This window comes from Crotalus tigris, unplaced genomic scaffold, assembly GCF_016545835.1.
Source record: "Crotalus tigris isolate CLP2741 ecotype Arizona unplaced genomic scaffold, ASM1654583v1 scf7180000017658.5313226, whole genome shotgun sequence".
In the NCBI taxonomy this organism is placed as follows: Eukaryota; Metazoa; Chordata; class Lepidosauria; order Squamata; family Viperidae; genus Crotalus; species Crotalus tigris.
Window position 1 is genome coordinate 2123742 of NW_024096545.1, and position 26421 is coordinate 2150162.

The window sequence follows — 26421 nt, forward strand, 5'->3', positions numbered from 1 at the left end:
AAAAACTAAGTTTAAAGATAAATTGATGTCAAGTAATGTCTATCCTTCATTACAGCCTTTGATGGAATGTAAGCATGATCTGAAAAATGCAATTTGGGTCCCGTCAATACAGCACCTAAAATTATCTCTACCTTTGTTAATATAAAGACCACCTACTTTATTTATCTTTTGCTTTCCATCTACCAAGGAACCCACATACTTCACCTTAGAATTGAAACAGATTTTATATTCCAAATGTTTTGGACCAAACCATTTTCTAATCCCTACTATCCTGTGAAAAACCAGTGCAACAGGTTCCCAGTATTTTTGCACTCCAAAGTTAACTCACATTTTAGATCTACAGATTCTGTGTCAAGAAATACAATTTTGACAGTTGTTTTTAAGTGCAATTCACTGCAATCTCAAAAACAGATATTAGGAGCAAGTACTAACTTCTACTATGTGCTAGTTACTGGGTGATCTTATTCCTTGTTTCTTACACAGTGAGAACTCTGAGGCACATCTAACTTGAGCAGCAACATCACCTACATTATTCCAGTTCCATTCCCAACATGTGTATGATGGCCCCAGGCTGAATGTAATCTGAAGGGTAATGCTGATATTTATGGGTGGACAGTGGAGTAAGAAGAGCAAAAGGGCACTCCCATCTTAATTACTGGCCCACCTCCAATGGACAGTTACTGCAAATGGACACAATAACATACTGACAATGAGAAGTTGCAGACTTGACTAATCTCATCAACCTCTTTGCCATACAGCTGAGCACCATCAATGGTAACATAAATGATGGCATTTGCTGAATCCCTGGAATCCCAACATTTGTGAGGACTGAGACAGTTTTATTTTGTTTTGTTTTTTTTTAAAAAAATACAGTGTTGTCCAAATGCGGATAGTGAGTTGTCTCTGAACTAAGAGGATATCAGATAATCAAGATGATTAGCCCTGATTTCAATGGATTATCTTTTCTTCATGCAGGACAAGAAAATTCTAATTCCAATTCTATATAATATCTAATTTTAGATAAGGAAACTGCAATAATAAATCATATGTTTAAAGACTCACCTTTTCTCACTTTAAAAAGGGGGGAAATATAGTATATGTTTCAGCACAGTGCTTTAGTATGAAATGACAACATATTTTTAATCTAGCAATATATACATCAGTATATTGGATGAAGTAAATGAAACTCACAGAAAATTTTGATTTTTTTTTCATTTAGACTTCCTTTGTAAGTCAGAAAGACCCACATGAGAATGTGATAGCAAACATCAGGAAATCCAAAAGGGGGCAAATATTTTTTCACAGTACAGCTGGCTGAAAATTAAGGGGTGGAGAAGAGATAAATATTAAAGAGAGATGCTCCCAGTTACTCTTTGATCCTCATGTAATATATTAATTATTTTTGCTTGTTACTCATTATGTTTAAATATTAATTTGGTGTGAAACCTCACCTATTCTGAAAATAAATGATTGATTCACAGTGAATAAATGTATTTGCACTAGGGATATATTGTGACTCAACACCTCAGCTCTAAACCTTAGCAACTGCCAAATTCCAGCATTATCATCTTCTTTATTGCCCCTAGTCATTTATAATGAGACATTGAAGAAGACTAGTTTCAATATAGTGCATGAGAGCCTGGACAAGCATTTCTTCCCCTTCAAAATGCAGGAGTACTATTTAAGGGAATCTGGTATTTTAACCTCTGCATTTCCAACAACACAATCAACTTGGAATTTTTCACACTGTTCTGGAAATGCCACCATCTGCAAAGGAACATCCTGCTTAAAGCCACCAGATGATTTCAACGAAGTTTTGAGCGTAATCTTAAGTACTGTCCTAACTGTTATGCTGGCACTGGTGATGTTCTCCATGGGCTGCAATGTGGAACTGAAGAAATTTTTAGGACACATAAAAAAGCCTTGGGGTATCATTGTGGGTATCCTTTGCCAGTTTGGAATCATGCCTCTCTTGGGTTTTACACTGGCATTTGCTTTTGGTGTGCTTCCAATTCAAGCTGTTGCAGTGATCATCATGGGATGTTGTCCTGGTGGAACAGCTTCTAACATTTTAGCTTACTGGTTGGATGGTGACATGGACCTAAGGTAAGAGTGACTTGCTTTTCTCAGAGTTTAAATTTGTGTCATATTTTTTAAAAACTGAACTTTAAAACTGCTACTTTGTGCATGTTTATTAGTGAGAGAACCTGCTGAAATCAATAGAAGTTATAATTTAACAAACACCATGCATTATATCTCTTAATAAAACATTGTACTTAAAAATATTGCTCTGCAGCTTCCACCTTATTAGAAAACACTCTTAACAGAATGGCTTGAACACAACTGCATTTGCAGATACAGTATACCCACTTTAAATCTTGGCAATAGTGCATCTTGATGTATTTATCTGCTACTATCAGTTTCTTCAAAATAAATAGTTATATTGACAGAGCGAGAAAGAGAGAGAGAGAGGACACCAAATCAAAGTGTTCAAGTGCTTTCATTGGTAATAGCAGAAATACAGTGAATTCCAACTGAAGAAAATGAATTCCTCCATCCTCGGTATAAAATACAGAGCAATGAATTAGATTAAAGTGAAAAATCAGTGCAAGTAGGGCAAAGTTGGAGGAGTAAAAGAGAACTTTTCAAGTCAAGTTTGCTGAGACCACCAATCATAGGAGTAGAGATGGCAAAAAAGGTGAATGGAAATTGAAGGGTGGATGAATTCCAAAATTCAGAGAAGAAGGGACCATTTGGGGGTTCTTTGAAAGTGCTAGGCACCACTGAATTTGGGAAGAATAAAACAAAACAAAAGCACATCTAGAACAAAGAGGAGAAAGAAGATCAAGAGAGGGAAAATATTAGAAGCACATATATATATTTCAGTTCTAATTTTTACATATTTTGATCAAAGGTTTTGAAAAGTTGGTAGGTACTTTCCTGAACCTGGTGCATGACTCATTCTAGGGTTGTGGCTGTTTTGCTGCTTCTTTTTCTTTTAGTCATTAAGATAGCTAGCTAGAACATGAAGGGTAACAGAATTAATCTTATTATACAAATAAAAGGAATGCAGTCCAAAGTCAGATCCTATTTGCTGCTACCAATATATGCATGATCTGATTCAGCACAACTGTAGATATATTCAGAATCTTAAACCAACCCAAAATTTGTACTAGCACAAATAAAACTTGGCAGGATATAACTTCCAATTTGGAAGTTGTTCTTTTTTCTTACCAGTGCCAAACTATTAAATTGCTTTTGAAAGCTGGGCTCAGAAGAGCTGGTTCAGAAATATATATTCATTCCATTGAACTATTCACAGGTGACATGCAATATTTATCAAATTGCATGTATGTAAAGTTCTATATGAGGATGCATATGGATTGGCATATGGAAAATGCCTGCATTCTAGCCCACACACAACAATTGTATTCGCTGCATTAAATCATAGGAATTTTGCAGTACACATGTTGCTAATAATATTATTAGCAATATTATGTTCCAAAATAACTTGAGAATAGATATTGTGAGAGGTCCTTGGTGCTCTCTCAGCTTGGCTGTTTTCTTGCAGATGTTTCATTACCCAAACTATGTAACATGTTAGTGCTGGTGCTAATAGGCCTTGTTTTAAAATTCAAACATTTTTGGATTTTTAAAAGGTTATCATTCATCAATACTAGCAATGCTTATACATTAATCATGTTCCATTCTGTTTTTGTTAGAAGCAATTGGGATTTTGTCCAGATACTTTTAAAACAGTTTTCCTGCACTAATTAGTTTAATTAAATTTATACCCACACAAATAGGGTTGCTGCTTTCAATGAAATCCTGTCCATTTTTTATTCAGCTGCAGAGCCTATTGTAGTCACTGGGACTTATTTCCAAGTAAGTTTAAGTGAGCCCAGGTTACATACAGTAAATAAGTTATATTTCCCATAATAACAAATGCCTGGCTTAACTGTTTAACAGAATCAGACCACATACGATTTTCTGTATATATTTTGTTCGCCTTCCCTCCCAATTGTAATTAATTATTGTTTATGATCCTTAATGGGCCAAATTAAAGAATAAGAAGCTGTTTATTTTTATTCCCTCTTTTCCAGTGATATTTTGTAAAACTTAATTGTTCAGATATTACACTACAATGAGAAAAATGAGCTTTATTAATGCAATTCTTATATTTACTTTGAAAATAAATAAGTAGGGTTCAGCAAGTCTTATTCACATATAAATTCAACTTGTCAATACTATCTTAGATATGTATATTCAGACATAATTTCCATTATTTTCCAATAAATATATAATCCTTAAGCTTCAACTTATGATTTCTCAGTTTTTAATTTATTTCCATTTTCATTATCCTTGGAATCTCTGTTTCAAAATTCCTATATTTAAGAATCCTTTCAGACTATCAATTCCTAATCCTACCACTTAAAATGTTTTGTGACATTGGACAGTTCATTTGTCTGTTTGCATTATCAAATGTTATCTTTGTGCATTCTGTGTGTATTATGCCTTGAAAATAAAAGTAAAACTGGGAAAATACTGAAAGAGATATTAGATGACATCAGGATGTCTCGTCCTACAATTCTCTCAAAAACGGAGAATGAATGCATGATAAAGATTTCTTATTTATTTATTTGAAGAGTTTATATAGCCACCAATTTAAACAACATGATTCTGGGTGACTTGAACACCAAACAACCGAGATCAAAAACAACAGTCAGCAATAAATAATAATGGAATCTCCCAGTGCTTTTTTTCTAAAAAAAAAAAGGTGCTGGAACTCACACACATCATACAACCCGCCTTGCCTACCCTACAAGGTTCCATCCAAAAAAGGTGCCGGAACTCCGTTCTGGATGTTCTATGAGGAAAAAAAGCCCTGGAATCTCCTGATGCCCTCCCTCATCTTGGTTCCCATAGCTAGTGGAACAGCCAACGTTTCCAAGTCTTTCTAAAGTCCAGCAGGGGCCAACTGAACATAACAAGAGAAAAATCACTTGAGGATCCCTTTATGATATGCCTGTTACTTTACAAAATTACTATTGCTATTTATAGGCATTATACCATTACAGGTAGTCTCTGAGTTATGGCTGTAATGCCCATTACGGTTGTAAAGCTACTAAATTTTTCATTTTTTCAGCAGTCATTAAGCAAATGCTACAGTCAGAAATGTGAACACCACAGTTGTTAAGCAATTGCCATGGCTGTTAAGCAAACCAATTGTTCGTTATGGTATAGTTTTCCCAAAAAGTCCCACTTTTCAACAAAACCTTCATAATACATGATCAGTAACTGAGGGATACTGCAAATGGCTGTAAATGTGGTTGTGTTGTCAAGCACCCAAAGAGTGGTCATCTGACTGGGCAGAGCAGCTAACTCCCTTTTTTCAAGTAGGTCGTAACTTTGAACCATTGCTGAGTGGCTGGTAGAAAGTCAAGGATTATCTGTATTGATGACAAGGCAAACATTCTTACAGTTATATCTGGAACTTGAAAATAAGCATACTTTTGTGAGAACCCACAATTTAGCATCCACAAAATATTTGAAACTAACATGATAACAATAGTAACAATGACTGATTCTTTTTCAGCATCAGTATGACAACATGTTCAACCCTGCTGGCCATGGGAATGATGCCGCTCTGTATCTTTGTCTACACCAGGATTTGGACAGATTTCAACTCCATTCAGATCCCCTATGACAGCATTGGTAAGCTAAATGTGCCTCCCACAATCATTCCAAGATCCATTTTTACAACTAAAGTCTGCATTAGAAAATCATAACCTCCATGGTTTTATATTTGGGGTTAATTAGTCTGAAGCTTTAGGACTTCTCTCAAAACAGATGCTTGGCATCTTTTTATGCAACTGACAGAATCAGGAATGGCATAACGTTGAAACTAACTCCCCACAGTAAACACTCAGTTGCCGGAAAGACGTATGATGCATTTTCAACAGTGACATATAAGCCCAGTTGGGAGTTGAAACAACCAATATTGTTCATGCCTCCTTGCCAGTGAAAATCTATGATATTGTAATTATACTTACAATTGTTGACAAGGATTAAGATCATAAAATTAAGGCATATTAAAAATATGGATGTTGGGAAAGATTGAAGGCAAAAGGAAAAGGGGATGGCAGAGGATGAAATGGTTAGATAGTGTCATCAATACAATGAGCATGAATTTGGGCAAACTCCAGGAGACAAAGGAATACAAGGAGGCGTGCTATGATCCATGGGGTTCTGAAGAATTGGATGTGACTTAGTCACTGAACAACAAAAGAATATGGATTTATACCCTCTGGAAGTAATGCCACAAACATCTCTGTAAAATGTGTTTTATTTTTTTAAAAAATATAGGATTTATGGTGTTCTCCCTTTAAAGGAATGTTAAGATTTGACTGCACCAAGATAGGTTCAGACAGCAAATTCTGCAATTTAAACTGCTCTATTATGTTGGGTTAACTGTAGATACATGGAAATGCCTGTGTTCTGAGTACCTTCTCTAAGAACATGCAAAACCAATCCATTAAAAAGGATTGGAAAACCAAAAAGTGAACAATGATGATAATTTAATGCGTACATTTCCACCGTTATAATGGATCTGATTCTACTCCATTGTATGAATAGATGATGAAAATGCCTGTTATGAGATGATGGTCCAAGTGGTAATCAAAGGAATTATGCAGTAATGACTGCAATTTCAAGGTCCTCAACCATCTCAAAAGTGTTTTTTTTTAGTTATATGAAATCCAAATAAGTTGGCAACACATTCGCAATATGAATCTCTAATCCTTTGAAACTGGTAGCTACATTTGGAATTTTTCAGCCTGTTGCCTTCTCAAGAGTTTACCCATCCACAAAATAACAAGTTTGGAAGACATAATCAGTTATAAAACAAACACTATTCAGAATGCTGCTTGCAATATTCTTTTTCTTTATCCCTATTATCTATCTGTCTGTCTGTCTGTCTGTCTGTGTATGTGTACACACATGTGTGTGTATGTATGTGTGCGTTCTTTTTTTTAATTCTTATACTCTCTTGATGATACCATATACTTTTGTTTGTTCTCTAATCCATGTGCAAGTCTTCCTATCTTGTCTTATGATGCTGAGCATATATCTTTCCATGGCTCTTTGCACCACTCTTAGTTTTTGAATTGTTTGTGAGGTTAGTGTCCATGTTTCATTGGCATATGTTAGAGCAGGTAGCACACACTTATCGAAAACTTTTCTCTTCAGGCATTGGTTGAGGTTGTTCTTGAAAATTATCCTTAGCTTGCCAAATACCTGCCAACCATATTTAACATGCTGTTCAGTTTCTCTTGTTGTATCACCTTCCACTGAGATCCGTTGGCCAAGGTATATGTAGTGGTCTAGTACTTCTAGTTCTTTTCCAGATATAAAAAATGAAATGGAAATGGGCTGATCACATAACAAGAAGAACTGATGGAAGATGGACCAAGGCAGTCATAGAATGTATCCCACTTGATAAAAAGCATACACAAAAGAGACCTAAAACAAGATGGTCTGATAATATCAGCAAGTATTGCGGGCCCAGTTCAGAAAAGAAAGCTCAGGACTATATTGGGTGAAAACATGCAGAAGTGGCCTTCATCCTACACTTGTTTGTTTTTCATTTGTTGGTGGCTAAACAAAGCCTTGGTCTGCAGATACTTATCATTAGTAAACAGCAGAGATTCTTGAAAATTCAAATAAGCAGTGCTTTTTTTCTAAAAAAAAAAAAAACAACAAAAAAGTGCCGGAACTCACACACGTCATACAACCCACCTTGCCTACCCTATAAAGTTCCATCCAAAAAAAGGTGCCGGAACTCCGTTCTGGGCATTCTATGAGAAAAAAAAGCCCTGCAAATAAGCAATATTGCACTATGCATATAGTATAACATTTCTGACATTGACTGGCAGAGTCTCCATTCACTTTAGTTTGGGAGTTGGATAGAGTTTTATTTTGTAGTCGGCACACCTAATTCTGTCCAAATAGCAAAATGACCTCAATTATAAGGTTAAATCACAACTTAGTTTTAAAACTCATATTCCTGTTGACTGGAAGCCAGGATTTACTGCCTCCTGCTAAACATAAAAGTTACAGCATTTGTGAATTTTCTATGTTTGTCCACAGGAGACATGAAACTTCATTTCTCAAATCTCACTTTGGATGCAAGCCACAACCCAAATCAAACAGCCTCTGATACTGTTTAAATTTAATTAAGTGCTGTTTCTAAATCACTAATGTGGGCACATACTAATGTTTGGAGTCAATGTGCAATCTAATAAAAGCCAAGAGAAAGTGGAAATAAATAGAAAAGGCTGAGAACAAAGAAGTTCAAAGAAAATCTGGCAGAGAAGAATCTATATAAAATGTCTTTGTGGGAGAGGAATGTAAAACTGGCCAAGAGAATGGTAGAACAAAGGAGGATGAAAATAGTTTATGAATTAAAAAGCTAGAAACTAAAAAAACAATTGAGATAAAGCTATGGAAATGAGGTAAAGAAGAAACAATGAGAAAATTAGAAGTGTGTAGCTTTTTTTTTTTTTTTTTAGAATGTCTTGCTATGAGCTTAGAATAAAACAACCTACTAGAGGTTTCAAGTGTGTTATGTTTTGATGGTACAAAATCCCAAATATTTTTGAATAATTCCCCCAAGTGAGTACTGGGAATTTGAAACAAGTCCATTATTTCTTCATTTTTAACTATATCCATATAAGTAGTCCACATTAAGCACTACCTACATTCAATTTCCATTTTAAAAGGACAATATTTAAAACATCTCCATGGCAAATAATTTTTAAACACACATTTTTCAAGTTTTCAAATTTAATAAATAATAAATAAATAAACCAGCCCTAGGAAAAGCTAAAGAGCCCAGAAAGAAGCAGCTACCCAGCAAGGAAGCAACAATAGATTTCATTTCAACATACTTCATAAACGACATAAAAAAATACACTTGTATGGCTACTACCATGAAACATTATTTCTAATGCACATTCACTGTTCAATTTTTTCAATTTATTCTGTTATTATTTATTAAGATAGGTTTGTCTCAACAAACAAAGAAAGCAACATAATTTCTCATTTGGTTCCCTGAAAGCTCAACAGCATAGTAAATCCATCTGTGATGGATGTGCACAGTACTCTCTTTTTAGTTTAGAACCTGCCTAAGAAAGAATAAAACAAAGATAACAGCATTATTTACAACCCTTAAGCTTTCAATAGCAATGAATAAAACAGTACTACTTAGGCACTAAGCAAGTAGTAGTCAACTTGTGTCTCTCTCCACAAACCAGCAGTTCAAAATGGTTTCAGGCTTTAAACATGTGCTTATAGATGCCATTCCTCAATTCCCCTCCAACTTCTCTTTTCAACTAGCTGTAGCTAATGGCTGAAGAACTGGAATTTATGTCTACTATTTTATTGATTAATACACTAATTCCCACTACTTGGACAAATAGAAATAAGCACCCTCAGAACAACATGAAATAAAATAAATTGTTTTATCTCAAGCATGGAATACAAATCCAGGACAAATTCTAGGATATTTTGTTTCAAGCTGAGGATGCTCAAAATAGTCATTTTAAGCTCAGAACCTTTGAAGCTCAAACTCTTTTCCATTTCCCAATCAAACTGTAGGAAATCCAAAGGATCAAGGAATAAAATGGTTGGTTGGTTGGCTGATTATATGCCTTCAGATTGGTATTGACTCTTAGCAACTGTGTAGACTGAACTTCTCACTCTAGTTGATACATTCCCAGTCTGACTCTTCAGGTCTTCCAACAGGGATACTCATCACTCTAAAAATAGAGTTTAATTGACTTGCTACTAGTTTTCATTTTCTCTATCCTTTTGCTTTTCCCAAGAGTGTTAGGTTTTTGTCTAAAGTTGTCAAATTGTAGTAATAAATACAATTATTTTCAACCATAGTTTTTATCAAAATTTATATAAAATTGCAACAATCTATGTCAGTTCAATTCATCCCCTTCAATATTAACAGCATTGTCATTGTTCCATAATTAATATCCTGTCATCCTACCTATCATAAACCATACAACCCTGTCTAATTTGAACTTGTTCATTTGCACCTTGAAAACTCTGGACTGATTTATTTTATGATTTGTTTATTTGTTATTTTCTTGACCACCCCATGATATTCTTGAGAGTATTCCCCAACACTGAAGTACAAAATGCATCCCAACTTTATCCACACTGTTTCTTCAACCTTAACTTCCATAAAACATCACAGAGAAAACCACTGACTACATCAGGAGTGTCAAACTGACGGCCCATGGGCAGGATGCATCACGCACAGCCCACGCCCACCCAGCTCTGCAAAGGCAAAAAACATTGCAATATGTCATGATACATCACATGACGCAATTGAATTTGATACATGTGGCCTCCATGATTCTGAACTTTGTTGATGTAGACAATGCAAAACACCTGAATAGTTTTTCCAAATCTCTCATTGCTACCATGCCCAGTTCTAGTCTATAGCATATTTCTTGAAGGAATAAAATAGACAGGCAATTTGGAAAGATTCAGAATGAGCATTTGGAAATCCCTTCTGTTGTTTTTGAACATCTATAATCCATAATTATCACTGATGCCACACAGAGTGGATGGGAGTTGTAATCCAAAATTTGGAGAAACCACAATAAAAGAATTCTGCCAGTGTTGATTTTGGATGATGGATCTGACCTCTGGTCTATCTCGTCCTGTAATCTGTACTTATTGCCCAAGGAAGCCTGCTAGTCAGGCTAATTGCCCAAGGAAGCCTACTAGTCAGTCAGCAGATGGACTCCATAAGCAGGCACACTGCCATCAAAATCAAGAGCCATAGATTCTGATTGAATGCAATTGCATTTCTAAAACCAAAAAGACAATGAGAACCAGCGGTCATATCTTTTAATTTTTTTACAGGATTCTAGTTAGTATTACTTACTGCAGGGTAGTATATTGCCTTCAGGTTTACAACTATTCTGTATTTAATTCATTAAATGTATATGCAGGGCTAACCATGATAGAACTATTCTGAATATAATATAATGAAATTGACAATAATCTCTTTTGTTTTACCTACCTTTAAAATCAGGCTGTTTTTATTATACCAGTTCACCAAACCCTTTACCTCCTCCTTAAAGCACCCTCATTATCATCCTGAATAAAGCCCACTACTAATGTATATAGAGATATACTGTTATGAAATAAACCTTAACCAAGGAAAGAAAAAATTCATATCCCTGAAGAATATTTGGAGAACCATTTAGAAATAACTTACTAATTTATATGATTTATTTCTATTTAGTTAAATAAACTGACTTGTATAACATGGCATACATAACACTGATTTTGATTAGTGGATAAGATCTTTGATATTTTTTTTTCATGTTAAAAAGATTTCATTTATTTCAACTTAGATACCTTTTCCCCAATTTAACCTGTTTTTTTCCCCCAGGCATTTCATTGGTTGCACTTGTCATTCCTGTTTCCTTTGGGATATTCTTTAAGCACCAATGGCCCAAACTAGCGAAAATTATACTTAAGGTAAGGCTGAACAATTATTCTTTGAGTATACTTACTCAAAGAATACTCAAGATATAATTGGGGCTGACTGTGATCTGAATGTATTATAGGGGTTTTTTCTTACCTTGGCTGCCTTCATACATATTTAATGTTGTTTTGTCTATTGTGACTATGTTTTTAATATGTTGTTGGATGCTTAGAGTTGCTACAGCATTTTAGGGCCGTTTATTGGGGGCCCTATAAATCAAACAAATACATTCATACACAAACATACTGGAGCAATCCCTTTTGCTTCCTTAATTTGAATGCTGAAGAAATAAACAAAATATGTCAGTTTAATTATTTAAGAGATCTATTTGTCACTCATTCCCTTTAAGGACTATCAGAGACCATTCCAAACCCCAAAGCTTTGCAAATTTACTTTTTTACCTAGAGATAATCCAAGTCATTTTGATATATGAGAGAGAAATTATCACTATGTTACAGAAAATATAGTCATCATTTTAATAAATTGGCCTACTGATCAATTATTGTTAATAATATTGCCATACTTGGGCAGCCAGAGTCTACCCTATAATAGGATCGGTCCTGATTCCACCATATACAGTGGAAGATTTCAAGGTTATAATTTGTGCTGGTGATATATTAAATATGCAGTCTCTCCCTTCCCCTCAGATTGGTTCCATAAGTGGTGCTATTCTCATAGTGATCATAGCCGTGGTCGGAGGAATATTATACCAAAGTTCCTGGACAATTAGTCCTCAACTCTGGATTATTGGGACTATCTTTCCAGCTGCTGGTTATTCTCTAGGCTTTTTTTTGGCTCGCATTGCTGGCCTATCCTGGCACAGGTAAGGTTTGTTTCACAACTAATACTATAATCCTAACTAGCATAAACCATATTGTCTATCTTTTTAAAAGATAATTGAAAATTGAAAATTAATTAACCATAGAGTTATAGGCTGGCTTTTTACAGCCCCTAGTCATTCAATACTTCCCTTTTTTATAAACGGATATTTATAAATATCAGTTATTTATCAAGCTGACTGCCAGAGCTCGATCCTCACCAGCTCAAGGTTGACTCAGCCTTCCATCCTTCTGAGGTCGGTAAAATTAGGACCCAGATTGTTGGGGGCAATATGCTGAGTCTGTAAACCACATAGAGAGGGCTGCAAAGCACTGTGAAGCAGTATATAAGTCTTAAGTACTATTACCATTTCCAAGCTATAAAATAATCATGTTTTTGAAATTTTTCTGTTTTGAAAAAAAAAACCCAACCTTCCTTTACACAAACATCAAAACAACTCTACTTGATTCACAACTCAATTGTTCAGTCTTCTCCAACCTCATCTCTGATCCAACAGCAATTTAAATGAGCTTATACTGAAACTTTTGATGCATCATAAATTCCTAATTCTCAGTAAGAAAGAGAGGTGGAAGCTCATGTAATCTGCTGTATCTACAATACTTATAGCAAATCCTCATGTAGTTCAGTAAATGCATAAAATTTTCATGATGTAGCCTTAGATCTGCCTAGGGAAGGAAGTTCCCTCAGAACATCCCATATCCTTTCCTAGTATCAATAAAGGAGAATATTTGTAGATCAGGCTTGAAATGAAAGATCCTTGGTGCTCTCTGAGCTTTGGTTGTTTTCTTGCAGATGTTTCATTACCCAAACTAGGCAACATCATCAGTGCTAAGTCACTAGCTGATGATATTGCCTAATTTGGGTAATGAAACATTTGAGAGAAAACAACTAAGCTCAAAGAGCACCAAGGGCCCTTCCTCTCCTGCTGTTTTAGAAGCTTAATATAACTCAAAAGGAGTCTGCTAATGATGTGTTTCCCAGTTTCAGGGAGGGTACCTTGTTGAGACCTGTATTCTTTTGGAGAATGCAATTTGGGGCAACATCCTGGCAGTGAGTTGGCCTGAATCCAAAGTGGACATTATCAAAGTATAGACAGACGTGCAGTACATAGGTAAACACTATATCCTGACCCAGGAATCACACAGTAGAGTAGAATGGATTATCAGTTCAAACTCAAGCACGATAACCTAATTTAGTCAATGAAGTTCAAGGTTAGTAGCAAGTTCAGAAATTTTGTAAGCAAAATTTTATCAGATCCTGATAAAAGATAGAATTTTTGTCCTTGGAAATGAGCCTGGCTTTGTTTTGTAACAGAAATCAAGCTGTCATGGAAATTGTTCCAGCCTTTGGCTGCTCTCAGCCAGAAGCTTTCTCCCTGGAAGTTTCTGGCCTTCAGCCAAACAGAACTGATTTATCAGAACTGATAGCAGAAGTCAAACTACTCCAGAACTGGTCATTATTCCCAAGCAGACCAATTCCTGCTAAGGCTCTTTCTCAAGCAATCTGGTGATTATTTCTTTTTCCACCCTTCATTACTTCTTTTAGATGCCGTACTGTCGCACTAGAAACAGGAATGCAGAATGCTCAGCTGTGTACAACCATTGTGCAGCTCTCCTTCAATCAGGAACAACTGGGGCTGATGTTTACTTTTCCACTCATCTATTCCATTTTCCAGCTTGCTTTTGCAGCAATCATTCTGGGAGGTAAGCTACCTTGTCTATGACCCATTTGGATCTTTTGTTTTTAAAAACCAGGAAGTTATTTCAGAGGCTTTTGTTATGTCCCGAGCCTTTGCAAATGGCTCGGGCGTTTGCAGGCAGTCCCGGGCAGGTGCAAAGCTGCCCGGGACCAGACAGGCTGTCGCCAGCGCCGTGCGCATGCGCGGGTGCTGGCGCGGGAAAAGTAACCCATTTACCCGGGAGTTGCCTATATAAGAGGCTGCGAGGCGTTTGGGCGAGGCTGAAGCCATCTTCCTGTAAGCTGAACGCTGAATAAATGAACTGAGAACTCCAGCTGCTTCTCGTGTCTGTTTTCCCGCCACGGACTCAACACTGGCGACGAGGATGGGATGCCTTGCACTACCTGGAAAGGAAGAAGTGTAAGCTTACCCAAGGAGTCCTGAGCGGCGAAAGAGGAACGGCGTCGACTCGGCAGCTGCCCGCCAATCCGGTGCGCATTCGGGGGTAGGCTGGCTGATAGACCCGTCTCCTGAAGATCCGAAGATGGCGAAAATCGGAAGGCTTTCGGAATTCGACGTCTCACATCCAGAGCGGTGGGAGTCCTACGTATCCAGAATGGAGAACTACTTCAAGGCAAACCAAGTGAGGGAAGATAGCTTGAAGGCTGCCACCCTGCTTTGCGTTTGCGGCCAAGACGCCTTCGAAATCGCAGAAAACCTTGCAGCACCTGTCCCAGTAGAGTCTGTAAGCTATGCAGACCTGAAGAAGCTGCTGAAGGAGCACTTCCACCCCAAGGTGTCCATTATCTCATGGCGCCACATCTTCGAACAAAGGGATCAACGGTCCGGTGAGTCAGCCAAGGAATACATCGCCGCGTTACGGAAGGCCGCCAAGCCCTGCGAGTTCAAGGACCTCGAGGAACGACTGAGGGACCGATTCGTGTGCAGGTTAAGGCATCGAGAGCTACAAAAGAGACTTTTCGCTAAGGAAGAATTATCCTTCCAAGACGCCTTAAGGGAAGTCACCGCAGAAGAAGCAGCAGGCAGCGCCGTCAAGAACATGCGGCCGATCAGAAGCAGTGCAGAGGGTGCGTCCGTGCACCAGGAAGACGTTCAACGAAACTCCGAGGAGGATCCGGATGAGGAAGTCGACCGTCTACACCCCGCGAAGGAAGGAAACCAGAAGGGAAGCTCTTCGGCTCCGCTCAAGTGCATCGGCTGTGGAGGTCGCCACAGGAGAACCGACTGCAAGTTCCGCTCCGCTACCTGCCGGGCATGCGGTAAACAAGGGCACATTGCAGCTGTGTGCCTGGGCCGACGAAAGGCACAACCCCAAGAAGAACGCCTGAAGGGTACCAGATTCCCCAGCCAGAATAGGGTAGGTTTTTGCACTTCGCGAAGAAGCATCTGTAGAACAGGCACACACAAGCCCATGAAGAAAAAGCTGTCACTCAACGTGAAGCTACAAGGGGTTCCATTATCTATGGAACTAGACACAGGGTCTGCCCTGTCCATCATTTCATTGCATACATTTAGGAAGATTTGTTCCAGAAGTGGGTCTAAGGCCAAGTTAAGGCCTTCTGATATTGTATTAACAGATTTTCAGAACTCAAGAGTGTGTGTTAAGGGGGAGGCCACCCTTAACGTGCAATACAAGAGTTTTGAAGGTCCACTAGACTTATTAGTAGTAGGGGGTGAACGAACGAGTCTCATAGGACTCGATTGGTTTGAGGCCCTGGGGATACACGTCACAGGACTCAACAGCTTACAAACACTCGACCTACAGGAAGTCTGCAAAGAATTTGCAGATGTTTTCAGCCCCCAGCTGGGCACATTCAAAGGACCACCTGTGTCCTTAAAGCTAGACCCCACTGTCACTCCCATTAGGATTAAAGCAAGAAGGGTCCCTTTTGCTTTAAAAAGTAAGATTGACACTGAACTAGACAAACTACTCCAACAGGGAATCCTAGAACCTGTTGATTCCAGCCCGTGGGAGACCCCCATTGTCAAGCCTCTAAAGGCAAATGGGGACATTCGCATTTGTGCTGATTACAAATGCACACTCAATAAGGCATTGCAGCAACATGCCTATCCTGTTCCTGTGGTCAGTCACATCCTGGCCTCTCTCAAGGGGGGCGTGTTTTTGCAAAGCTTGACCTAGCTCAAGCATATCAACAGCTGCCTGTTGATGATGATGCTGCCATAGCTCAGACCATTGTGACCCACAGGGGAGCCTTTAAAGTAAAAAGGCTACAGTTTGGAGTAATGTCGCTCCTGGGATTTTCCAAAGCGTAATGGAAAACACACTACGAGGTATACCAGGGGTCTGCCCCTACTTTGACGATGTCTTGATTGCAGGAGACTCCACACACATTCTAGCTGAAAGGCTTAGGGCGGTCCTGTTAAGATTCAGGAAATCAGGCCTCAAGCTCAGAAAAGACAAATGCCAGATTGGGGTGCCTTCTACTGAATTTCTGGGATTCAAAATTGATGCTGCTGGGATTCATCCTGCTGAATCCAAACTAACTGCTATTTTAGAAGCACCCAGGCCACAGTCTAAGGCCGAACTTCAGGCCTTCTTAGGCCTCCTGAATTTCTACAATTCTTTTCTTCCACATAAAGCTAGTGTAGCTGAGCCTCTTCACAGGCTACTAGACAAACAGGCTGTGTGGCTGTGGTCACAAGCGCATGAGGCTTGCTTTAAAGAAGTCAAGGCCTTGCTCACTTCTAACAGTGTTCTTGCACATTTCAACGAGTCTCTCCCTGTGTGCATCGCTTGTGATGCATCCCCCTACGGGGTTGGAGCTGTCCTGAGTCACCTCAGTTCTGATGGAACTCAGGTTCCTATTGCATACTACTCCAGAACATTGTCTTCTGCCGAGCGCAACTACGCTCAGATAGACAGGGAGGCTCTGGCTGTTGTTGCTGGAATTAAAAAATTCCACGATTTTCTATATGGCAGGCATTTCACGGTCTTCACTGACCATAAGCCTCTGCTGTGGACTGTTTACCACACGTAAGCAGACTCCCCACATAATTTCCCCTAGAATGCTTAGGTGGTCTATTTTCTTGTCTGCATATGATTTTTCATTACTCCACAAGCCTGGGAAAGAAATGGGCCATGCTGATGGCCTCAGTAGATTGCCTCTGCCAGTAGTAGAAGCTGACCCTGCGCCAGCTGTCAACATTCGATCAATCCAAGCCTTGCCCGAGCTCCCTCTTTGTGCCAGGGATGTTGCCGCTGAACGGTAGCAGATCACACACTTTCACGTTCCGCTCCTGGGTCCTTTACCCGGGTGGCCTGAGCATGCCCTAGTCCTGATGTTTTCAGATTTCTGTCAAAAGGAACAACTGTCCCTTTCGCCAGGGTTGTCTGCTTGGGGAAACCGAGTTGTCATTCCCAAACTCAATGAGTGACCTAGGGTCTTAGAATCCCTCCCCGAGGGTCATCCTGGCATTGTTTGTATGAAGGCTCTTGCACGCAGCCACTTGTGGTGGCCTGCTTTAGATAAAGATATTGAGGCTAAGGTACACGCATGCCACCTGTGCCAACGATCTCGCCCAGAGATGCCCCAAGCTCCTGTGCATAAATGGGAGGAAACACAGTCCCCATGGTCTAGGGTGCACATTGACTACGCTGGTCCCTTTCAGGGCCAGTTCTTCTTGGTCCTTGTTGACAGCCATTCAAAATGGCTTGAGGTTGTGCCTGTCTCGTCCACCACCACTGCAAAGACTATTCAGGTACTGATGGGGATTTTTGCTGCACACGTCTGCCAGATGTCTTGTGTCCGACAACGGCCTCAATTCACCTCCTCCGAATTCCAAGCTTTCTTACAGGCAAACCTGATTCGTCATGCCACGTCTGCAGCCTTTTCACCCGTCCACCAACGGTGATGGCTGAACGCATGGTACGCATCGCAAAGGACGCCTATGAAGAGACTCACCTACGGGGACTGGCATCACAGGTTTGCGACTTTTCTCCTTTCTTATCGCACCACACCGTCCACTTCTACAGGGAGAAGCCCACCTGAACTTCGTTGGGGGGCGCAACTTACTACTAAACTTGACCAGTTGCATCCGGACAGACTGCCTTCATCTACTCTCACATCCTAGGGCACCTAGACAACTACTTGTGGGTGCCCCGGTTTGGGCTCGCAATTACGGGCCTGGTCATACATGGGTCCCCGCTTCTGTGTCCAGGATCACAGGTCCTCTCTCCTACGAGGTTGCCCTTGACAACGGTCGTGTCCTGCGGCGGCACATCGACCAACTTCGCTCTAGGCGAGACTTTTCTGCTGAGACTCCTGGGTCTTGTCAGGGGGGGAAGGGGGACACTTTGGAGCAAAGGGAAGGGCGAGCTCTGCCATCTCCACTGAGGGAGCCACAAACGGCTCGTCCCAAGGTTTCTTACTGCAATTGCTCCGAAAAGAAAGTCATGGAGCTTACCCACACAACAGGCACTCACGCCTACTCCAGCCAGGGAGTCACCCCGGGGGCATACTCACTTTCCACACACACATCACACAGCACTCCAGCAACGGAGGATACCCGGGGCATCCCAACAAATCATTCCCCGCAAGAGAGCTGGCACACAATTCCCAAGGTTGGCCTGACCTACCCAAATCCTACAGGGGGTCAAACATACACAGAGTTAGTCGAGGAACCAAGTCCCGACTACAACAACCCTAGCACAAATCAGGGAACACCTGAGTTTTGGGAAAGTACAGAAACCCACACGAGCCCGAACACAGAATGGGGTTCAGGGAATGGACAGCCTCCTGACAGGTCTTGGACTGACCTAGGAGGTTCTACAGAGACGCCCAGCAGCGGCTATCACTTCAAGGGGCCTGAGGGTCTACAGCTAGGTAGGTCAACCAGGTCACAAAGTAACAGAAGCCCTGGCCTGACGAGCCCGGTGGGCAAGCAAGCAGGCCAGGCATCGGGGCACAGTCCTTGGAAGACACCAGGGCACAATAGAGAGAACAGGCTCACGCCTCCCTCCAGTCAGGGGAATTATGCCAGTAATCAGAGCTAAGAAGGTCACAGAGAGCAAAGAAATCTCCCAAGTACCTAGAAGACTACATAACATTGCTGGCAAAGCAAAAGCCAGTAAACAGTGGGAACATTGGGGAGCAAAATGTCGTATAAAATAAATGTTGTATGTTGGTAGTAGTTTTAGCCCGGGGGAAAGGGGTGTTATGTCCCGAGCCTTTGCAAACGGCTCGGGCGTTTGCAGGCAGTCCCGGGCAGGTGCAAAGCTGCCCGGGACCAGACAGGCTGTCGCCAGCGCCGTGCGCATGCGCGGGTGCTGGCACGGGAAAAGTAACCCATTTACCCGGGAGTTGCCTATATAAGAGGCTGCGAGGCGTTTGGGCGAGGCTGAAGCCATCTTCCTGTAAGCTGAACGCTGAATAAATGAACTGAGAACTCCAGCTGCTTCTCGTGTCTGTTTTCCCGCCACGGACTCAACAGCTTTAGTGTTTATTCATACACCATAGATGATTCTATTTTCTGTAATTATCTCCCAAACAAAATAAAACACACAATTTTTAAGATAATGATCTTAAAAGACAGCTGTGAAAATGATGAAATAAATTATCTGGCTTGGTCAATATTAACCACAAAAGTAGAAATCAGTCTGAAAAATTCCCTAATTGTTGCCTTGAGGAGTGTGGCCAGTCACAAAATTTCCATTTACCAGAAACCAAACAAAACAATGGGCTGCAACCTCCTTCAGTGTTATATTCTAAATCAATATTTCTCAACCTCAGAACTGCCCAACCAACATGCTGGCTGAGGACTTATGGGAGTTGAAGTCCATGCATCTTAAAGTTGCTAAGGTTGAAAATACTGTTCAAAATGTGGAGCTCAGAGGTCTTTCTGGAAATACTAATTATGCATGAGGATGCTTTGCAGGGTGCAAGCTTCACATTCTTTTCCAATTAAGAGGAACCACAAAAGTACATTTGGTAGGACAAAGTGTATGGAAATCAACAAGTGCTACAGAATATATGGGAGAAACACAAGGGCATTTCAAAATACCACATTCAAGCTAATGGTTAAATATGCAGTATAATAAAACCCCCAACAAAGGAAGTAAAGCATTCAGAAGCATCCACAGAATACAGCCAATCAAGATTGTAGCTGTGATATTATGGTGAAAGCTTTGCCTGTTTTTTATGTGTATTGTACATTTAAAACAAGTGGACAGAATTTTTTGCACAGTCATGGCTCCCACCTTGACTTTTTTGATCATACTATGCTGACCCCTCCCCCTCCTATCATTTCCAAATAATTCCTTCTCTTTTCTAGAACTCTGTCAGAGATGGAGGAGTTCAATCCTCTTTTGCTTTTGGCCACAAATAGTAATCAAGAGTGTAGCCTTATACTCAGAGGTTGAGTGTGTTTTTATGTAACTGTTGAATATTGTCAAAGTCCCAAAATAAATGTGACTTTGTAAGTGGTTGTTATTTCAGTTCCTAACATGTCAGACCATTGTTCTTAGTTTACCAGATCTACAAAAAGTATTTTGCTGATAAAAAGAACGTTTTGCTAGAGAAAGAAAATCAAGCTGAATCAGGACCAGTGTCAACGTATGCAACAACAAATAGAGCACTTAAGATGGAAGAAGGAAAAGAAGAAAACCAGACGACAGTGGTGGCAAATGGAAAAGTATAAGAAGTATGGATTTTCTGGGACATTTGCTTTTAAAAATTCTGCTCCTTGAAGAGAAATATTTTCAAATATTTGGAGTATACCTTTGTACAGATATCCTTCCCTTTAAATTATTCATTTACAATTGTGTCCTTTGATCTTTCCTCTCACTTCTCTCTTCTTCGGAAAATAGAAAGTTAGGAAAGTTATTTTAATTTTCTAAGGATTTTAATATTTTAGTCAGCAAAAAATGTATATGACAATATACCATTGGAAATCTTTAAGTTTGTGATGCATTTTGTGCTGAAGTATATTACTTAAAATACAAGTTGCTCAAAAACCAAAGGAAACTATCAAGCAATTATAAATATTTCTTTAAGCTTAAGAAATTGAAAAAACATCATTTTATTTTTTGACTGTCCACTGATTGTTTGCAGATGGACACTTCTAATGATGTCCTACTATAATGCAAGAAATAATAAAATCAGCAATCATTATTGGAAGAATGGAAGACCCAGGAACATGTGGTTGAGTGGCACTTCTTAGCTGACGCATGGAAAAGATCAATTTTCCTAACACTATGCTGTGACTGAAGTTAATGTTATTCTCTCTGTATTCTATTGCAAACACCAGTCTGGACAACATTGTTTAAATGCAAGATTCTAAGCTTTTGGTATACTTTTCTCCATGGCAAATTGAAAAGAAATAACAATGACAAAGGCAGAACAAAGTACATATTGCCAGTGCATTCTAGACATTAAAAATACGTTTTGCATTAAGAGATCTATTCATAAACACTCTTGAGTAAGTATTCAACACTGAGCAGAATTTGTCCTCTTAAACTGTATTGCTTAGATATTTCAGAGCAGCCAATATAAGAAACCAGGAGCTGGGATATACATATTAATGGTCACATCCTTGTAAAGTTAGCCAAGATGTAATTTTATGAGCATTTAGTTGGAGGTAAATTATCTGAACCCACTGAAACTTACTGATATAGTATGTAGACAACTGGGAGGATATATAGCTCAGAAAAGTATGTATATATATTTGAAAATAAATCCCAGTGCATATATTGATCCAAGCTTCCTAGTTCATGTATCTAACATTCCTGCTTATTTGGTGCCTAATGTATTTAATGCTTTTTGATAGTGACAAGTTTTTGCTGGATATAAGATAGCAACCCCCAACACTAATTTAATGCTGGGGTAAATAGATCTTGGCATTTTTTTATGATCACATCCAAAATTAGAGTTAGGATCTAGGCTGTATATCCATGGCTGGATGTAGACAATCACTTTAGCAACATTAAAGAAGATGTGATAACATAATTGTTGTTGATGTATTTCTTACACTTCTTTGGTTCACAAGAAATTCCATTAAGAAAAAAGCTTGGCAAACATGCCTTTTTTAATAAAAGAAAGAACAGTTAACCAAGTTCAGATTTGCTTCACTTCTTTCCTAACTCTGTCCTTCAAAATAGTTGACATTCTGGTGGTTTAAAAAAGACTCAATAGCATATTACAGGATGGTTTAATTTGCTATATCTCATATTTTTTTCATGTAAAGTAGAAATTGTATTGGTGATGATCTCAGTATTTCCAGGTGATAAAGCACACTGTAAGGTGAGTTGAGAAACTTGTAGCCCTCAGAGAATTATTAATTCTAATTGCCTAAAGCAAGGGTCCTCAATCCCTGGTCCACGGACCAGCACAGAGATATGGCACACCAGAAACTGGTGCAGGCAGCATGTGAAACCATGTGGCTAATGATGCAGCTGTTGTGGGACAAGCGGTGCAAAATTGAGTTAGAAAATCAAGGAGTATATGAAATCATTAGCCACTTTAAACCCCTCCAATCCATGCATGAAGCAAACTGACACCCACCATGAAGATGAGGCACGACCACAAACGCGAAGCCAAACAACAGCAACGCAGCTCACCATTTCAAATACCCCTGCAACTCAGACTAACCCGAGCACAACAAAGCCCCCACCCAAACGGAACACTCCCCCATCCAATCAGAGCACAGCCAACCCCCCACCCAATCAGAACACAGCCAAGCTCCCATCCAATCAGTTCATACCCCCACTGGCAGTTAAAAGGAAGAAACAGCTACGATCACACATTGTTCCTAGAAGCACAAAGCCAAAAACACCAGCCTGAAGATGACAAATGGGACTTCGTTGAAACATCACCAAGACACTTCCAATTTGACATGGGAGAAAATGTGTGTGTGTGTGTGTGTGTGTGTGTGTGTGTGTGTGTGTGTGTGTTTATTGATTTTTTAATATAATTCAACAGTGCTTATTCAACAAACGTGTTGTCTGAGTTTATCATTCACTAATACAAATTAGATTCCTAATCCCTAGTTCATTTCTCCAACCATTGATAAAGTCCAAAGTTTGAAAATATTCTGTTTGTTCTTTTTCTTTCCATCTTAGAGTAAGTCTGTCCATTTCTGCACAGTCTAGTATTTTTTTAATTATTTCTTCCTCCGATGATATTTCTTCATTTTTCCAATATAAATCTTGCTGCTATTGTCACATGTAAAATAAAATATATACTACATTTGTCAAACTTTTCTGGCATTATACCTAATAAAAAAAGTTCAGGTTTAAAATCTATTTGTTTCCCCCACATCTTTTCTAGCCATGTATGTATTTTTGTCCAATATTTCTTTGCTTTAACACATGTCCACCATACATGATAATAAGTACCTGGTTTATCATTACATTCCCAACATTTATCCGACATATTTCTAAACATTTTTGCTAATCTTGCTGGGGCAAGTGCCACTATAAAACATTTTTGATAATTTATTTCCCACAGGCTTTGCCATTTCTCTAAATCTATATTGTATCCAAAATTCTTTGGCCATGTTATCATTGTTTCTTTTACTTGTTCATCTTCCATTTTCAAATTTAATAAAAAATTATACATTTTGTTAATTAGTTTTTCATCAGCTTAATAATATCTGATCAATGGGGGTTACTTTATCTGTCTCTAATGCAAAACTGTATAAAAATAATTATGAAAAGCTGTGGGTTAAGATACAAAGAGATTTGAAAAATTGGGAGAAGTTGCAATTATCTCTTCTGGGAAGAATTGCGGCGATTAAAATGAATGTTCTGCCAAAGTTTCTTTTTTTATTTCAAATGATACCTATTTTAAAGAACGAGGTTAATTTAAATGAATGGCAGAAAGGTATCAACAAATTTATCTGGGCAGGGAAAAAACCAAGAGTAAAACTTAAAATTATACAAGATACTCGTGAGAGAGGTGGACTCAAGGTACCGAACTTGAAATTGTATTATGATGCTGTGGTTTTAACATTAATTAGTGATTGGGTTAACTTAACAAATGTAGAAATACTCCTCTTGGAGGGTTGGGATTTACTTTTTGGATGGCATGCCTATTTAATTTTTAATAAAAAGGTTGACAGGGTTTTTAAATCTCATATTTTAAGGATTTCTTTACTTCGGGTTTGGAGGAAATATTATAGAACTGATTCTAAAATTCCATTATGGGCCATACCATGGCATGCGACAGAGGGGATAAGGAGAGGAGTTAAGATGGATAGTGTTTCTTATGCACAATTACTTAGATGGGATGGTAAAAATTGGCAGTTAAAATCTTTGGAAGATTTAGCACAAGAAAATATTATATATTCATAGTTTCAGTACAGACAAATTGTGGATAGATGGAAGGTAGATTGTAATGTGGGTTTGCTTAGAGAAGATGAGAATTTTTTTAAACAAGTAAAAGATCAAAGACAAACTCACATTAAGAGAATTTATGGGATGTTAGTAGAATTGGATTCAGAAGCAGAATTAGTTAAAGAATGTATGATTAAATGGGCACAAAATTTTGGTGAACCAGTTTTATTAGATACTTGGGAAACTATTTGGGTGAGAAATGTTAAATTTACACAAGCCCAGAATTTAAGAGAGAATTTTTATAAAATGTTTTACAGATGGCACCTTGATCCACAAAAAATGTCTCATATATATCCTGACTTACAGCCTAAATGTTGGAGATGTGGATGTTTGGATGCTACTTATTACCATATCTGGTGGTCGTGTAAAAATATAAAAGCCTTTTGGTTTAAGATATGGTGGAATATTCAAAGAATTTTTAGAAGGAGGGTAAAATTTACCCCACAATTGTTTTTGTTAGGTATCGTTATTGATTGTGATACTAAGGAGATTACATTGATGTTAAATTTAATTACAGCCGCAAGGTTGTTAGTAGGGCAATGTTGGAAGAAGGAATCTTTGCCTACTTTGCAAGAGTGGTTTCTTAAAGTTTCTTATTTGGCGGAAATGGCAAAGATTTCGGCTTTCTTGAAGGATCAATCGCAAGAGAAGTATGTTGCGGTATGGAAAAAATGGATAGATTTTATACAACATAAGTTGGATATAAAAAAATATTACTTAGTTTTTTAACAATTTATATTTAAAATGGAATATTTTGTTTTTTTTTTCTTTTTTTGTTCTTTTTTCCTTTTTTTAAAAAAACATTTATTTTTTGTATTCATGTTTTATATATATATATATACTATTGTTAATTATTTTATAATTTTTCTAATTAATGTATTTAGATTTCTAACTAATGTTAGATTCATTTATGGTTTATATTTTTTTTAAGTTTTTTGATGAAATTTTAATTAAGCCTATATTCAGCTCTGGGAAAGTCGGGGGAGGGAATGGGAGGGTTGGGGAGGTTGGGGGGAAGATTGTTTTGTTTTTGTAAAATTTCAAAAATTTAATAAAAGAATGTTGTTAAATTGTTAAAACAATTAAAAAGAAAAAAAGAAAAAAGAAAAAAGAAAAAATAAATAAAATAAATAATATCTGATCAAACAAAATCTGCTCTTTATAGAATCCATACAATTTAACATCTTTATCATATCTCACTTGCATCTGTAAATGTGACCACCATGATAAATCAATACCCTGATTTTCCATCTCTTGTCTAGATTTTAAGTTCCCTTCAGAGTTTAGAATATCTTTATATGTCCATATTTTCTCAAGACTAACTAGATTTGGGTATACAAATGCTTTCATTGTTGAAAGCCATCCTGGAATTTTCAAATATATTTTACATTTTATTTTTTCCCATATTAGTAATAATGCATTTCTAATATAGTGGGTTTGGAAATATTTATGAATTTTATTTTTCCCATACTATAGGAAAGCATGCCAACCAAGTTGTAAGTCGTGTCCCTCTAGATACAACAATCTTTTATTTCTGAGGGTTATCCATTCTTTTACCCATGTTAACTCCGATGCTTGGTAATATAATACCCAATCTGGCAAATCAAAACCTTCATTTCTCTTAGCTTCTTGTATCATTTTCAATTTAATTCTAGCTTTCTTTCCTTGCCAGATAAATTTTAAAATTAAGGAATTCAGGTCTTCAAAAAAAAATTATCTAGTTTTATAGGTATCGTTTGGAATAAAAAAAGTATTTTTGGTAATATATTCATTTTCACCGTAGCAATTCTCCCTAACATCAACAATTGCAGATTTTTCCATTTTTCTAAGTCAAGTTTTATTTGGTTTAGTAATTTTATATAATTATCTTCTTTTATCATTGAACATCTTGCTGTCAAATATATTCCCAAATATTTAACTTTTTTAACTATTTGTAGATCTATATTTTCTGGCAAT

The 26421-nt window shown here is 38.2% G+C and overlaps 1 protein-coding gene across 3 annotated transcripts; it reads left to right on the forward strand.

Annotated features, from left to right (window-relative positions):
• The first annotated feature begins 1530 nt into the window (after window positions 1-1530).
• On the forward strand, window positions 1531-22045 carry SLC10A2 (solute carrier family 10 member 2). 3 transcript variants are annotated; one of them, XM_039335718.1, is made up of 7 exons: window positions 1531-2106; window positions 5597-5715; window positions 11480-11568; window positions 12223-12398; window positions 13961-14118; window positions 20599-20774; window positions 21185-22045. In XM_039335718.1, the coding sequence occupies exons 1-6, from the start codon at window positions 1667-1669 to the stop codon at window positions 20769-20771; spliced, it is 1155 nt and encodes a 384-aa protein (XP_039191652.1). In that variant the 5' UTR covers window positions 1531-1666; the 3' UTR covers window positions 20772-20774; window positions 21185-22045. The 3 variants fall into 3 exon arrangements, with proteins under 3 accessions (XP_039191652.1, XP_039191651.1, XP_039191653.1); XM_039335717.1 differs by having other exon boundaries at window positions 20599-22045; XM_039335719.1 differs by lacking the exon at window positions 20599-20774.
• The last annotated feature ends 4376 nt before the right edge of the window (window positions 22046-26421 follow it).